This window comes from Caretta caretta, chromosome 3 (assembly GCF_965140235.1).
Source record: "Caretta caretta isolate rCarCar2 chromosome 3, rCarCar1.hap1, whole genome shotgun sequence".
Lineage (NCBI taxonomy): Eukaryota > Metazoa > Chordata > Testudines > Cheloniidae > Caretta > Caretta caretta.
This window is the reverse complement of record NC_134208.1, coordinates 205,786,611-205,801,836: the sequence shown is the minus strand read 5'-3', so window position 1 is coordinate 205,801,836 and position 15,226 is coordinate 205,786,611. Positions and strand designations below refer to the sequence as shown.

Here is a 15,226-nt window from a genome sequence, read left to right as displayed (position 1 = left end):
ATCAGGTCTCTTACGCATATATAAGGCACCCACTCCTGGGTATCTAGGTGCCTCTAATATGAACTACAGTTCTGTGCCTAAATTTTCAAAAGTGACTGGTGATTTTAGGTGCCTTAATACTTGGGTGCCTAACCTGAGACACCTTAAAAGAGGCCTGATTTTCAGAAAGCGCAGAGCACCTCCCATTTCAATGGGAGTTGAATACCTTGGAGGATCTGGGACTAGGTGGTCAAACATACTACGTTGTGTCTCTTAACAATATGCCCAAACCATACACCAATAGCCTACTAATCCAGACTGGCAAGTGGCTTTATTGCCATAATAGCATACTTATTTTACTTGTTGGTTAATCAAGATGCTTTCTTTCCTGCATTAGATTATTTACTATTTAGCACCACCCAAACCCACAATAACTGCACATTCTGAAAGAGATGGAGATCAGTAACCAATAGTCTGATCATGGGTTCGTTTGCAATAAAGTAAGTAATTTGGCAAATGTGCCTTGTTGTTGCTTCTTAGCAGAACTTCCAATGCACATGAGTGAAGCTGATGACTTTAAAGCATTCATAGCTTGAAGATAATTGAAAAGACTGGTTTCAAACAATGCTTGTATCTCTCATCTTAATGAGATCTACAAACCAAACTAAGACTAGAATTTCTGGGCCTGATTCACTCTGGAAATCAATAGTCGCTCTCTTGTGTAAATCTGGCATAATGTGGAGGTAACTCAGACTCTATTTTAGGTCAACACTCCTAATTGGAACACGCATCTTCATTCATGATGAAATAATTCACTGAGCTCATTGTGGCAATTTTTTTTTTTAAACAGATACCTTTTTGGCTGGGACCAAGAAAGGAAATTTTCATCCCCAAAAGGAATTTATTTCTTTAAACGACTTACTTGGCTTTATGAAAAATATTAAAAGGGCATCCCTTCTTATAAGAAATTTAGAAAGTGAAATTTGGAATGAAAACTGAAATTGAAGCTGACTTATATTGGACCTTATATCCACTTACACTAAATTTTATACCAGTGTAAACCCATTGACTTCTAAGAAATTACTCCTGATTTATACCGGTGTTTGAAATCAGAATGAGGTCATTACTATGCTACCTGTGGCCACTATAATACTACACCGACCACAATTTTTTTCTACTGTATGAGACACAAATAGAAATAGTAGCATTCACCTTAAAAATAAAACACACTGAATACATATTAGCTCCTTTTAAAACTCTAGATCCTCATTTTTCTTTGCAGAGAATTTTCATAGATATGGCATTACTTATATAGATGCACTTTTATTCATCCACTATAATCCCCTTACGGAATCTCCTGGGACTCTTTCTTGAACCCAGCAAAGTAAAATAAAATTGTCCCTTGAAAGGGAAATGTGTATTATTCACCATTTATCTTGTGCAAACCACTTTCAAAGCCTGAAACCTTTTATGACTCTCACCAAATAATAAACACTTTTGTATACAGCAAAACTGCAGATCTCCTATTAAGAATGTATGTATCTGGAGCAAGATATAAAATACTTTGAGAGGATGTTTGAGAGTGTTAATTTAATAAAATGTACAGATTTCAGGCTTATTCACGTTCCATATTATTATAGAATTTCCTTTTTAAAGCTAATAGCTGGATTACCAGCTACAGACTTACGCCCCAATCCTGCAAAGATGTATGCACATAAATATTTCCACTGACTTCGTTGGAATTACTATGTGTGTAAAGTTAAGAATGTGCATAAATTTTTGTAGGATTATGACCTTAAGATGATATCTACCTAGTTCTGTTGGCCTCTGGTGAGGGACCTTGTCAAAGGCTTTCTTAAAATCTAAATATACTATATCCACTGGATCCCCCTTGTCCACATGCTTGTTGACTCCCCTCAAAGAATTCTGAGTGAGGGAAGAGCGAGGGGGGATTTGATAGCAGCATTCAACTACCTGAAGGGGGGTTCCAAAGAGGATGGAGTAAGCTGGTCAAAGTGGTAGCAGATCACAGAACAAGAAGCAATGTTCTCAAGTTGCAGTGGGGGAGGTCTAGGTTGGATATTAGGAAACACTGTTTCACTAGGAGGGTGGTGAAGCACTGGAATGGGTTACCTAGGGAGGTGGTTGAATCTCCATCCTGAGAGGTCTTTAAGGCCCGGCTTGACAAAGCCCTGGCTGGGATGATTTAGTTGGTGTTGGTCCTGCTTTGAGCAGGGGATTGGACTAGATGACCTCCTGAGGTCTCTTCCAACCCTAATATTCTATGATTCTAGTAGATTGGTGAGGCATGATTTCCCTTTACAAAAACAATGTTGACTGTTCCCCAACAAATTATGTTAATCTATTTGTCTGAAACTATAGCAAAGAACAAAATTGTCAACCAGTTTGCCCGGTACTGAATTCAGGCTTACCGGCCTGTAATTGCTGGGGTCTTTTCTGGAGCCCTTTTTTAAAATAATCGTGATTAATCGCACTGTTAAATAATAATAGAATACCATTTATTTAAATAGTTTTGGATGTTTTCTACATTTTCAAATATATTTATTTCAATTACAACAGACTACAAAGTGTATAGTGCTTGGGTTAGTGGTTCTGTTCTGTGGTGTGTGGTTGCTGGTGAGTATTTGCTTCAGGTTGGGGGGCTGTCAGTAAGCGAGGACTGGCCTGTCTCCCAGGAACCTATCCTTGCAACAAAGCCCGTTGCCAACTGTGTCCACATATCTATTCAGGGGACACCATCATAGGGCCGAATCACATCAGCCACACTATCAGAGGCTCGTTCACCTGCACATCTACCAATGTGATATATGTCATCATGTGCCAGCAATGCCCCTCTGCCACGTACATTGGTCAAACTGGACAGTCTCTACGTAAAAGAATAAATGGACACAAATCAGACGTCAAGAATTATAACATTCAAAAACCAGTTGGAGAACACTTCAATCTCTCCGGTCACTCGATTACAGACCTAAAAGTAGCAATTCTTCAACAAAAAAACTTCGAAACAGACTCCAACGAGAGACTGCTGAATTGGAATTAATTTGCAAACTGGATACAATTAACTTACGCTTGAATAGAGACTGGGAGTGGATGGGTCATTACACAAAGTAAAACTATTTCCCCAAGTTTATTCCCCCCCCCCACACACACACACACTGTTCCTCAGACCTTCTTGTCAACTACTGGAAATGGCCCACCTTGATTATCACTACAAAAGGTCCCCCCCCACTCTCCTGCTGGTAATAGCTCACCTTAAGTGATCACTCTGGTTACGGTGTGTATGGTAACACCCATTGTTTCATGTTCTCTATGTATTTAAATCTCCCCACTGTATTTTCCACTGAATGCATCTGATGAAGTGAGCTGTAGCTCACGAAAGCTTACGCTCAAACAAATTTGTTAGTCTCCAAGGTGCCACAAGTCCTCCTTTTCTTTCTGCGAATACAGACTAACACGGCTGCTACTCTGAAACCTCTTTTATAGGATATTTACCAAAGTGGAAGTTTTACCAATGTAAAAAGCAGAAGGTTTGCATCTGGCAAAATATCTTAACAGTTACAGGAAAAAGCTTTTGTAGTATTAGGAATGAAGGGAGTGGCATGGCACAGTACGGTCATATCTTTTGTCTTGAGTCAGACTGTTCTATTTTGTGTTAAAAACACCCCTCATAAAGAGAGTTGGGAGAAGTTTCTGGCTGGGTACTACGCCCTGGGTACTATGCACACATAACTGGAAGACTTGGTTGATTTTCATTGTTTTCCAAGTTATAATATACGGGCTGATATGTTCCATCACAATATCATCAAGAGGCCACCCTGTCCTCTTTACAACTATTAACAGAAATCTTGTTATGGCTGATGTAAAAGCAACTTCCAGCTATGGCAAGTTTAGAACAACATTTCCTTCTGGCTCTGCCGGGGTAAGACTCCTTTTTGTCTCACTTGGTATGCCGCTGCATACAGGCTGTCTGTGGCATACTGAAAACTGTATTAAAATTGTTAACTGTCATTTTAAATCCTAAGGGTTTTCCTGGTCCTGCTTGCAGTATGGGGGGCTCTGTAGAGAAGTGCACACTCTCTTTTGGGCGAGTTGAACATTGTTCAAATGTTCTGGATCTACATTACCAAAAATCCTTCATTCCAAGGGAAAAGAACTCAAAAGGGTGCTGTCCATGGTTCTCTCAGGAAGTCTACGATCAAATTATCATTAGATCTGCCCCCCAGATCACTGCAGTAGTTTAGCCACTTGGTGTCTCACTGGATTGCTTTCATCATCTAGTTCTAGACAACCAAAGTTTCCTTGGATTTTAGTCAGACTGGCCACAAATATATCTCTACCCAGCATTGCCTCCAGTGGTCTTCTCTCGCCCCTCCCCTATGGCGGGAAGGCACTGCGATAATAACAGAGTGTCTCAGAACCAAATTTGGAGGAACTATATCTGTTTTCACAGGCTATACCCCACTGCGCAGAGTATTTGTTATGCACTATAATTTTCAGTCCCTTTTCGTGCCTGCAAGGTTTGATGTTAAAATTCTGTCACGTCCAGGGAAAGATCTAAAAGTAAACACAGCCAAAACTACAGTTGGGGAGGAGAGAGGGAAGAGAAAGAGAAGGGAATAATTCAAGGTAGCTTAGAGGTATTTGGTTATTTGCTTCCTAGCCGTTATTGATGCACCAACCTCAGAAAACTCAACTGTTGCGTAACCAAACTTCTTTGTTTTAGAAACAAAGCTGAGTCTTGGAAGACTATTTTTAGTTTCTGGTACTTTCTGGTTCCAACTGGGTCAGGGATTCCAGGAGAATGGCCTCTCTCAATATTTCCACTTCTGGTGCCAAAATAAACCCGGACGTGCAAAAACATGTGGGGGGAATAAAAAGGAAACAAGTTTCTTAGAGCTCATTTGTTCTGAGCCCTGAACAAAGGACAAAGGCTGATCTGAATTTGTATTTTCTCTAAACCAGTTTGCCCATTCCTAACCACATGACCTCCACAGAAAAATATTTGAAAACTTATACAGTTTAAATAATGCAGGCATTGGAAACGTTCTATAATGAAACACTGAGGTTACAGTAATTGAAGATAGGACCTTCCTTTGTTTCATTCCAAATACTTACATAGCCTTTGAAGTCCACATAATGGAGCGAATTAAAAATAAATCAACTCGATGTAGCAATGACTTTGCTGTATCAGTGCATGATAAATAGCAATTCATGAACCAACAACTAGTCATAATGGTCTCAAATCAACTAAATAAAAATGTTCAGGAAGTATATATATATATATATAAAAAAAACCCCAACAAGCTGAGACAATTACAGGTCGTACAGATGAGGTGTGGATGGTCTCTCGTTTCATACAGAAGAAAAAAAGAAGACAATCTCTATAAATAATGGCCTAGATTTTTGGAACTGCTCACACTAAAGCAGGTGTGTAATTTGTGCCCACGCTTACCATGTCAAACCTGACAAATTAGACATGTAACTGCCCTGTAAATGCACATACAATTGCTTACTTGTGCTCAAATCACTGTAAGTACACGCGCACATTATATGTGGGCACAATTATGAAAATCTGTGCCTATACAGTCCTCCTTTTTACAGTATTTGAACTCTGAAGGAAAGCATTATTGACTACTGAACGCTAGCATCTTTGTATACACGTATCCACACTATACATATTGGGGGCCAGATCCATAGATGGTGTAAATCAGTGTAGCTCTATTGACTGCAAATGAATTATTTACACCAACTGAAGATGTGGCCAAATTATAGGAGTGGCTGATTGTACCATCTATTATTAAGGTTGCCTGATACTTCCCCTTATAAGAGCCTATTTTAAGTTGCTTATAGCTTTGCCAAACCTTTTTAACCATGTGAGTTTACCTCTTCACCTCACCATGAAGAACATTTTGCCAGCAGCCTCTTATCGTTTAAACTGTGGTGTCTCCAGCTCAGACATCTCTGCTAATCACAACTGCACACATCTTCAGTTTGCCACAGCAGAAAGAAGTGTGTATGTATGTGACACCCCTTCTCTGGGCATAGCAAAACCATCCAGGCAGGATTCCTGGATTTTTAAAGGTATTTGTGAAGAGTAATTTAGTTCTTGCCCTTGGAATGAATCAAATTACAACAACTTATTTTATATTATTATTTCTTTGTGTTATTGATTGTTAGTTTTGTAATGCCAAGGGGAAAATGCCTCTGGATTCCCCTAGAAAGGCTGTATATTGCTCCTTCTAAAATACTCAGTAATTTGTAGTATTTACCCTGGGCTGCTTTGCAATTTTCAGCCAAGCCCTAAAAAAAGTCCAGCTGAAGCATAATTTACAGACACACAGTCACCAATAAGGATAAAGAGAGAGGAGGAGGAAAACACATTTTGATTAAAATTATTAACAGAAGAGTTTGACAGTAAATCAACAAACATGAGGAAAAGGCTCTTTCCTCCCCTTATAAAACTCCACTTTGTGAAGTTCAAATTTCTCCACAGATTTAGAGAACCTTAATAAAAATTTGATTTTATGGTTGCAACCTTCTTTAAAAAGTACATGGTTGTGCACACTCTCTGATTTGATCAGACATTTGGTAAGTGTATTGCTTTGCTGGAGGGGAAAAAAGAAAACAAAACAGAATTACAGATTTAGCATCCTAGCCAGATGACAACTTCTTTCGACTGAGACAAAAGAGGCATCCTTATAAAAGCCCATTACTGTCTTCCATTTTTTTTTAAGATCAGCTTTCACCATGACAATAGGTTAAAATAACAGTTACACCCATTTGAAGAACAGGTGATATATTTACCAGTGCTGATAGGAATCTTTCCACTGATTTCAGTGGGCTTCACCTCTGGCCCACTAAAAGATGAGATCAGATCCTTAGGTCGTATAAACTGTTATATCTCCAAATGGTGCTATGACAGTTTACACCAGTGAAGGATCTGCCCTCATGTGTAAAAATGCTGTCTTTAGGAATTCTGTAAGTAAGTCTGGTTTCACAGCAAGCCCTGTGTAGGACGTAAGCACACACCCCTCATGAGCCCACCTGGTCCCTTCACTTATACAATTCAGATCCACAGCACAGACCCCCAACTCAGATGTACACTGTGGTCAGTATCATGCAACCTGCCACTGCCACTTTAAGTGATAACTAAACTTCAGAGCTTAAGCCAATCTCTAACTATTGGAGGTCAGGATGAGGCTGGGGTGGGAGGTAGATTAGCCCACATCTGCCTGCTGAGGGGTTCTTACACCTTCTTTGGAGGCATGTGGGGGTGGCCACTGACAGAGACAGGACATCTGATGAGTTGGAGCATGGTTCTGATGCAGTCTGGCAGTTCCTATGTTCCTAACTAGACAGAGCTGCAGAAGTTTCAGTGATAGAGTCAGTTCAGATGCACAACTTTAATGTTGCTCAGAATCTTGTTTGGGTAAATAAATGTCAGTCGTGCAAGGATTACGAATCCTTAAATGAGTAAAGAAAGCTGGGAAAACCTCATTGAAACGGGTTGCCAGCTCATAACACAAGGAAGAGGAGAGCCCATCCCAAATTCTTGTCCAAGGTCTGCTATTGGGGTAGCAAATGAAGAAGTTCTACACAGGGAGTTCCCTGGTTTCCTCCAGATTTCAACAATCCTGCTTGCAGGCTTGCATGGGTTTGGAGTCTACACGTGACAGGTTGGGCTGTCGACATGCATGACGTACAGAAAATGACAAGGGAGCTGGTTGCTGAGAGTGGAACACAACTTCTTAAAGATGTTTTCAAGGACATTGGAAAGGGAGCTATATTGAAGCCCCGGACAATAATGGCTAATATTAAACTCTTCCTTTGCCATCATAAGCTGAAAGTAAACACAGTCTCCTCTTTGTATCTAGCAGTGCACAAGAAATCCACTGTCAGTTAACACTTCTTAGCAGAGTTGCCAAACACCAGTCAGCACATTGATGAGGGGCAAAAGTTAACTGCCACTGACCACCTTCTAGTCACTGCCTTTAGAGATAGTACCGTGGAAGGGTGACTACAAGTCTCGAATGTTAAAATCTTGTGGTCTGGGCTGAACATTTACACTAAAAGACAAAACAGAATACTCTGTTTTGACTGTTTATTATACGTTCCTTGTTATGTATAAACACATTCATTATGCAGAATAAAAGCAAAATATGACCTAAGGCCTGCACGTATTGGCAACTAAGTATTAATCAACATATTATTAAAAATGTTAAAATATTAAACTGTTAAAACCATGCCTCGCTGATGAAAAGAGTGGTGTTTCGACATGGTGTGACGTGCATTCTTTTTGGGGGTCAATTTCTTCCATAATTTAACAATATCATTCCCTTCCACAAAATACTGATTTTTTAAAATAAATAAAACTATTACATGGAATGACAGTACCCCAATAGAGTAAGACATCTGCTTCACCACTTTGCATGTGTCACTATAGAGAAAAAACCAAATAATCCCTTATTGGGATAGCAGATTCTTAAATATTGTTATATCAGAATCAAGTATACCTGTTTTGAATATTTGCTATATTTGAATCTGATATAGTTGCTATACCTTGAATTTTAGGCCTGCAAGAAACAATGAACATAATTTGTTTTGATTTATGTTCAGTTGCATTTTCTTTGTTCAAAAATAATATAAAAGGTTATAAAATATTAAGCTGTCCTAGGAGCAGAAAATAGGAAGCCCAAATCATGGGTAGATTGGAAAAGAACCTGTCTCATGATTTATCCAGTCCCTTGTACCCAGAAAACTTTATGTGAGTTCAATGTAATTAATAAATCAAAAATATAGTTCTCCCTTCTTTTCTTTAAACAGCCTGAGCAAATGTGTTCTGTTGCACAGAGATGGAAAATAATGATTTTACTATCTCACTGTTACAATGGGTTCAGTATGAAGCAATTTCTGGGGCTAGCTTGCTTTTTAAAATATCTTTTTTCTTTGATTAAGACCTTAGAAATGTGAACAGTATAGGAATTTATTGTGGAACATCACACATACACAGGTTCATATTTTGTCCTAGGGCGAAGTGAATGGCTTCCACTAAAGTCATTTTTACAGTTCAGGGGTTAATTTACAGTCAGCGATTAAAGAAGGTAATAAAAAAAGAGGGGTTGACAAAATACTCAGACAAAGCAAAGTTGCATATCACTCAAGACACAGTAACTAAGGGCCAGTTTTACAAAGGTATTTAAGCACCTAAAGGTGCCTGGGTGCTTATGAAAATCCCACTAGGTGCCTATAGTGCTTAATTTGTGCCGGGGCTTGCTGGGGTGAAACCTGGCACCTCCAGTTGGCAGTTCACAGCCCCAGCACCTCTGGGCTCCTGGCCAGCAGCTGCTGCTCTCCGGTCGCACAGTTCTGAAGCCAGCACCGCTGCCAGCAGCAGTACAGAAGTAAGGGTGGCATGGTATGGTATTGTAGCAAGGGAGATTTAGGTTAGATACTAGGAAAAGCTTTCTAACTGTCAGGGTATTTTAGCACTGGAACAAATTACCTAGGGAGGTTGTGGAATCTCGGTCACTGGAGGTCTTTAAGAGCAAGTTAGACAAACACCTGTCAGGGATGGTCTAGATCATATTTAGCCCTGCCTCAGCGCAGGGGACTGGCCCTAGATGACCCATTTCCCTCAATTCTTAGTAGATCGTGTACTGCGCACAGTGACAGAGTACAGGGATACTCGACAGCCTCACCTCATTCCACCTCACAAGATGTGCACACTCACTATGGGTGAAAGTTCCCAAAGTGCTCAGTTTCAGCCAAGTATGATCCCATTGAAGTCAGTGATAAAACCACAATGGACTTCAATGGAGAAGAATTAGGACTGGGGGAGTTTGGAAAGCCCATCCTACATAGCTAGGGCACCAGCATGCATAGCACAGTCCACTGTGCCACCAAATAATGGTAAGCAGAATTAAAAACATCACTGCGACTTAAGAGTCAGACCTAAGATTCAAACCCAGAGTTTGGGTTCCACAGCCAATCCCTACCATGCAAGGCTGCACTGACTCCCAGCAAAGACATTGCACCGGTCTAGCCCTCGGTTACACCTGCTTACAGAGGTGTCGGCAGATCTCAAAGCATGTTACAAAAGCAAGCAAGATCAGCCTGATTTTACATTTGTCCCTAGTACAAAGAGTTGGTGCCATCTGTTGGAGAGCTATTGTTGCGTGAGAGTTAAGATGTAGGCCTCCTCAGACATCACGATTTTGTTTCCTGCTCTGGCACATGCAAAACTTCCCGAGAAGTGGGATTTTTTTGATCATCTATTTCTTTTCCTAGAATATTTGCACATGACCAAAATACCCTAAAAAAACCCAGGCTTCTCAAAGAGTAGATACAGTCAAACCAAATGCCTCAAATTAGACTCCTAAATCCACATGTAGGCACCTTAAAATAAATGGCTTGATGATCAGAAGGACTTAGCACTCAAAAATCATTATGGAATCAACGGGAACAACTGGGTACTCAGCACCTTTGAAAATCTGATCACTTATTTAAGCACCTTTCTTTGGGCACCCAGGTGTAAAAATTGTGATCTAAGCCACTAAATGAGCTCTTTCTCTAACCCTGGTTTAGGATACACACTCCAGAACATCCCATAATCAAACATTTTGCCACCGATCCTTGGAAATATTCAGCTTTCCAACACTGACACTATACAACAAATTTGTAATTGGAGTCACTTAGCTCCTAAAAAAATCATAACGCAGTGTTTGTGATAGGATGTGATACATTGTAATTTGAAAGGGAAAGGAAATCATGAATCACACATTTCAAACAGTGACTGTTCATTTAAGCCGACTAAAGATATAAAATGTTTTTAAATATTCATCAGAAGCAGGTATTTTCTTGGCTGTTTGAAAATGCCTCTCACCCATGAGAAGTAGGGACGATTTGGCACTTCTATATCAATTATAAAGACATTAAAAGGAAAAGAATTGTCTTTCATCTACAGTACAGAAGTTAATAAGAGGCTCTGGAGGGAGAAGTGCACTTCCATTTCTTTGAGATTACAGAAGCTGTTGAGCATAAGGTCTGTAAGCATAGAATAATGGATTGGCAGACCAGAATTTACGTCACACAATTCCAGTTTCAAAACACTCATTATTTTTACCCAGTTCCTGGAGTACAATAATTACTACTTTAGTATTTCAAAGCACCAATAAAAAAAGGCATTTAAGCACGTCTAATTTTAAGTACATGAGCAATTCCACTGACTACAATGGGACTATTCACTTGTTAAAACTAGGCACGTGCTTAAGTACTTTGTGAAATCTGGGCTTTCAATTGTGATTACAGGGGATCTCCCATGATAGCTGTGCTTCTGTGACAGTTTTCAGATATACCAGTCTTGCAAATTATGGCACATGCTCTTTCTTACTAAAAGTATTTGAGAGACAGTGTTGCCAACTTTCAAGATTGTATCCTGAGTCTGATAATATTAGGCATTTTTCTTAAAGCCCCAGCTCTTGGAGTCATGTGATTATACAAGACACTCAGCTTTCATTTAAAAACAATTTCTAGCCCTCATGGTTGTGGGCAAGAGCTTGAAAACTAGAACCCAAAGGCTCCAAAACCAGAAGGCAAATAAAAAAAAACCCAAAATGTGTTGGTAAGGAATGGACTCACTTCTGGGGAGCACCTTCTTGTGGCCAGGTGTGGCACAGTAGCTTTCGCTCCATCTAGTGCCTACTGCTGACAGCCACGCTGGTCCTCTAGTGGCTGTCTCTTCCTGTGACTCAGCCCTCCGGCCAGGAGATTTAGTCCACTCTTTTAGCCCAAGATCCTGTATCACTCCTTTGGCCTTGACTCTGGGCACCGTGGGCCTCACTCCTTTTTCTCAGGGCTCTTTGTTGTCCCTGTCCCTTCCGCAGCCTCATGGCACCATACCAGTGGCTGGTTGGGGAAGTTGGACCCTCCTGCTACACTGTGTTCCAGCCTAGGGACCCTAAACCCAGCAGCCAAGATCTGCTTAGTCCAAGCCCTTGTGGCTGCTTCCTTGGGGCTCTTCCTGTGCAGCCTTTCTGAGGCCTACTCCCCACAACCACTCTGAGTCCTCCCTTCTCTCAGGCCCTTCTCCTGGATTCCCCTAGCAAACACCCAGCCTGATCTTACATCCCTCTCAATTAAATGCCACTCAGGGCTCCTTCCCTGGGACTCCAGTTCCTGCCCTTTTGCCAGGGCTCCCCACTGAAGACGCTGTTCTATGTAACTCCTGGCCACTTGCCAACCTCATCTACTCACAGGAGGATCCAGAGGTCGCTCTCCCTCTGGACTTCCTCCTCTCTAATCCCAGAGTGACTCCAGACTCTCTCCCTACAGCCCTCTTTCGCGCTAAACTTCCTGCCTCTATAATCACGCCCCAGCTCCTCCTGAGCTGGGCTTCAGCTCTAATTAAGCCTGGTCCATTCTCTGGGTGCAACAAGATAACATAATTGACCCCTGAGGCCTTCATTTTCCTTTCAGGGCCTGTGTGGGGTGGACATCCCATCCCAATAGACATGGCAGAATTTAGTTGTTTTTTTTAATAATAATTTCGATGGATAATATCTATGTTTATTTTAAGCATTTTAAGCATCTCATGCTTTTTCAGGCTTGACTCTGACTTTGCAATGCTTTCAGCAGTACTGGAGAGAAAATATTGTATTTATGATGCCTCAGAATGTGGAGCACTACATTTATTTGTTGTTATTTATAGATACTTCTATGGTGCTCATCTCTGAAGTACCCGAGTCCCTCAAAATACTACCAAAAATACATCAAATTCCTTCTAAAAGATAAAGTTATAGAGGCCTGGCAGTGACATTGCAATTAGTGAGGCATCGCCTGATGTAATGGCCATGACCATCTTGGGTGATACACCCTGGACTGAACCAGGGAACTTCAGAGCTGAAAGCATAAGCTGCTACTATTGCTTAAGTGCAGGCTTTCCAGGTGGGCCGGTAACAGATTTATATCCTCTGGGGATCTGGCACCGAGGGGGACCTGTACCGTACACTTAACACTTGCTTACAGACTTCCTCTGCTCAAAGGATGCTCATTCTGAGCACATCAGGCCCATAGCAGTTTGAATCCTGGGCCAGGCCCTGCTCACATGATGTACCACACACAGGCCCAGATTCGGCGGCATATTGTGCTATCTGCATGGTCCCTGCCATGAAAAGCTAAGAGATTTAACATGTGTGATCAGATTTCCTCCAGCTTGCCTGGCATTTCAGCCTTACAATTGTACCTTCCCTTGAAACCACTTCTACTTGTTTGTTTCTCATGGAAGACTGTAACCTGTTAACTGATTTTTCATTTTAAAAAAGTCAAAAAGATGGCAAGTGGGCAGAGAACATTAAAGGCAGATCCTATGCCAAAAAGCAGCCTGTAAAAGTGGGATCCTGAAGCTGTATAGTTCTTGTCTCCCAAGGATTTCCACATAAAATGTTTAACTTTAAGCACGTGAATAGTCCCATTGATTTTAAATGAGATTATTCTTGTGCAAATTTAAGCATGTGCTTTCATGCTGGATCGGGGCCTTTAAAAGCATAACAACATATATAAACGAAAAGATGCAATATTAAAGAATCAAAATTATTTGTAACTCGCCATTCTCAAACGAGGTTGTGAATGGCTCTTGGGAATTCTGTGCATATGCATGTATCCACAGGAAGAAACCGCAACAACAGAAAACCAGATGAATAAGAAATTACATCAGCTTGTCTGATAATATTTTACTTCCAGTTTAAAAAAAAAGTGCAAATGAAGTCAAAACACTTACACAGAGGACATGCAGGACTACAGCTCCATGTCTTCTGTCCTCATTAGTAAAGATGTCACTGGGGAATTCATGGAGAGCTGGGAAAGGAGAAAAAAGAAACACTTAATCAAGGTATTGGAAAGATGCAATATATGGTAAAGTAAGGTAATAAAAACAGCTGAGTCCTTCTGTAGGTTGATAATCTTGCAATAGATATGAATATGGGATCCCATGCCATGGGTTTTTGCTACTGCTTTATGACATGTGTGTTTGCTTAATCTGTCCTCTGGCCATTTATAGATATGTGTATATTTACTGTGTAATTCAGAGGCATAGCAACCATAACATTATATCTCACGAAGATGCCTCAGAGATACTGAACAAATTCTAAGCACAGCATCATACTCCATAAAATGTTAAAGAGGAAAATGTTCTATTCTGGATTAAGCAGATGTGCAGTAATACCGATCACAAAGCATTTTTTACACAACATTTTGTATTTGAAAAGGGAAAACCCTCAGAATGGGAGGAGGAGAAGAATGGCAGGTGCTAGAAATGTTTAAAGTCAAAATGATTTATTGCCATGGGCTTCTCAGCATAATACACTCCTGGAATAAACGCATCATGATTAGGAATAGCTGGGTCTTGTCTCAGAGTCAGACATCTCCTGCCACCATTTTGGTCTGGATAGGGGAATAAACAGAATACAAAGATGTATGCAGACAAGGCATTAACGATGTGATTGGGGTGTGGATACTTGATCCCCAGTGAAATAAATGTAGACGGTAATCTGCGCCCTCAGAAAACACCATCCATCCGATCTGAACACAGGATCGGCGACAACAATTCAAACCAAGCATGAAGCAATCATTTTCAAAGTGGACACTCACAGCTATCATAGAGGCAGTTTCCACTCCACGAGTGACAGAAACCGTCACCTGTGCATTCTGCTGGGTGGGGGAAGATGTCACAGCTCCAACGGTAGGAGAGCACTTACAGCACTATAAACTATAGCATCATCCCATGGGGCGTCCTGATGAACAGAAGGCTGCTTGGCCCCATCTTCCTCTGGAGCAATAAAAGATCTGCACATGTACCTGCCTATATACTTTCGAACTAGTTCTTCTGGCAGAAAGGACATTTTCCTGAGGTCATGTTTGTTTTTCATATCTAGCAATTGTACTTAGTTCACTTAGTGTACTTAGCCCCTTGGAGCTGGGGGCCTAAATACCTTTGTGGATCTGGGCCAAAGTGCCTCGCCCAAGCTCGCATAGGTCTCTCCTCTGGCTGAACCAAAGTGATGCATGATGGGACTCACATAACCATGGTGTATCATGGGAAAAGCGGTATGGCCCAGTGAGAAGAATGTGGCATGAGGTACTTGAACTACAATTCCCACTAACAGACCTGGCAGAATTTGGTTGTTTTTTTACTAATAATTTCAACGGATAATACTGATGTTTATTTTAAGCA

General features: G+C 40.8%; 1 protein-coding gene across 3 annotated transcripts in view; it reads right to left on the bottom strand.

Moving 5' to 3' along the window:
• Positions 1-15,226, bottom strand: part of SLC24A3 (solute carrier family 24 member 3) — a 324,638-nt gene that overhangs the window by 110,801 nt on the left and 198,611 nt on the right. For all 3 annotated transcript variants that reach the window (XM_048842455.2, XM_048842456.2, XM_075127266.1), the window contains one exon: positions 13,775-13,851. In XM_048842455.2, coding sequence (XP_048698412.1) covers positions 13,775-13,851 — 77 coding nt within the window. The remainder of the gene's footprint in view (positions 1-13,774; positions 13,852-15,226) is intronic.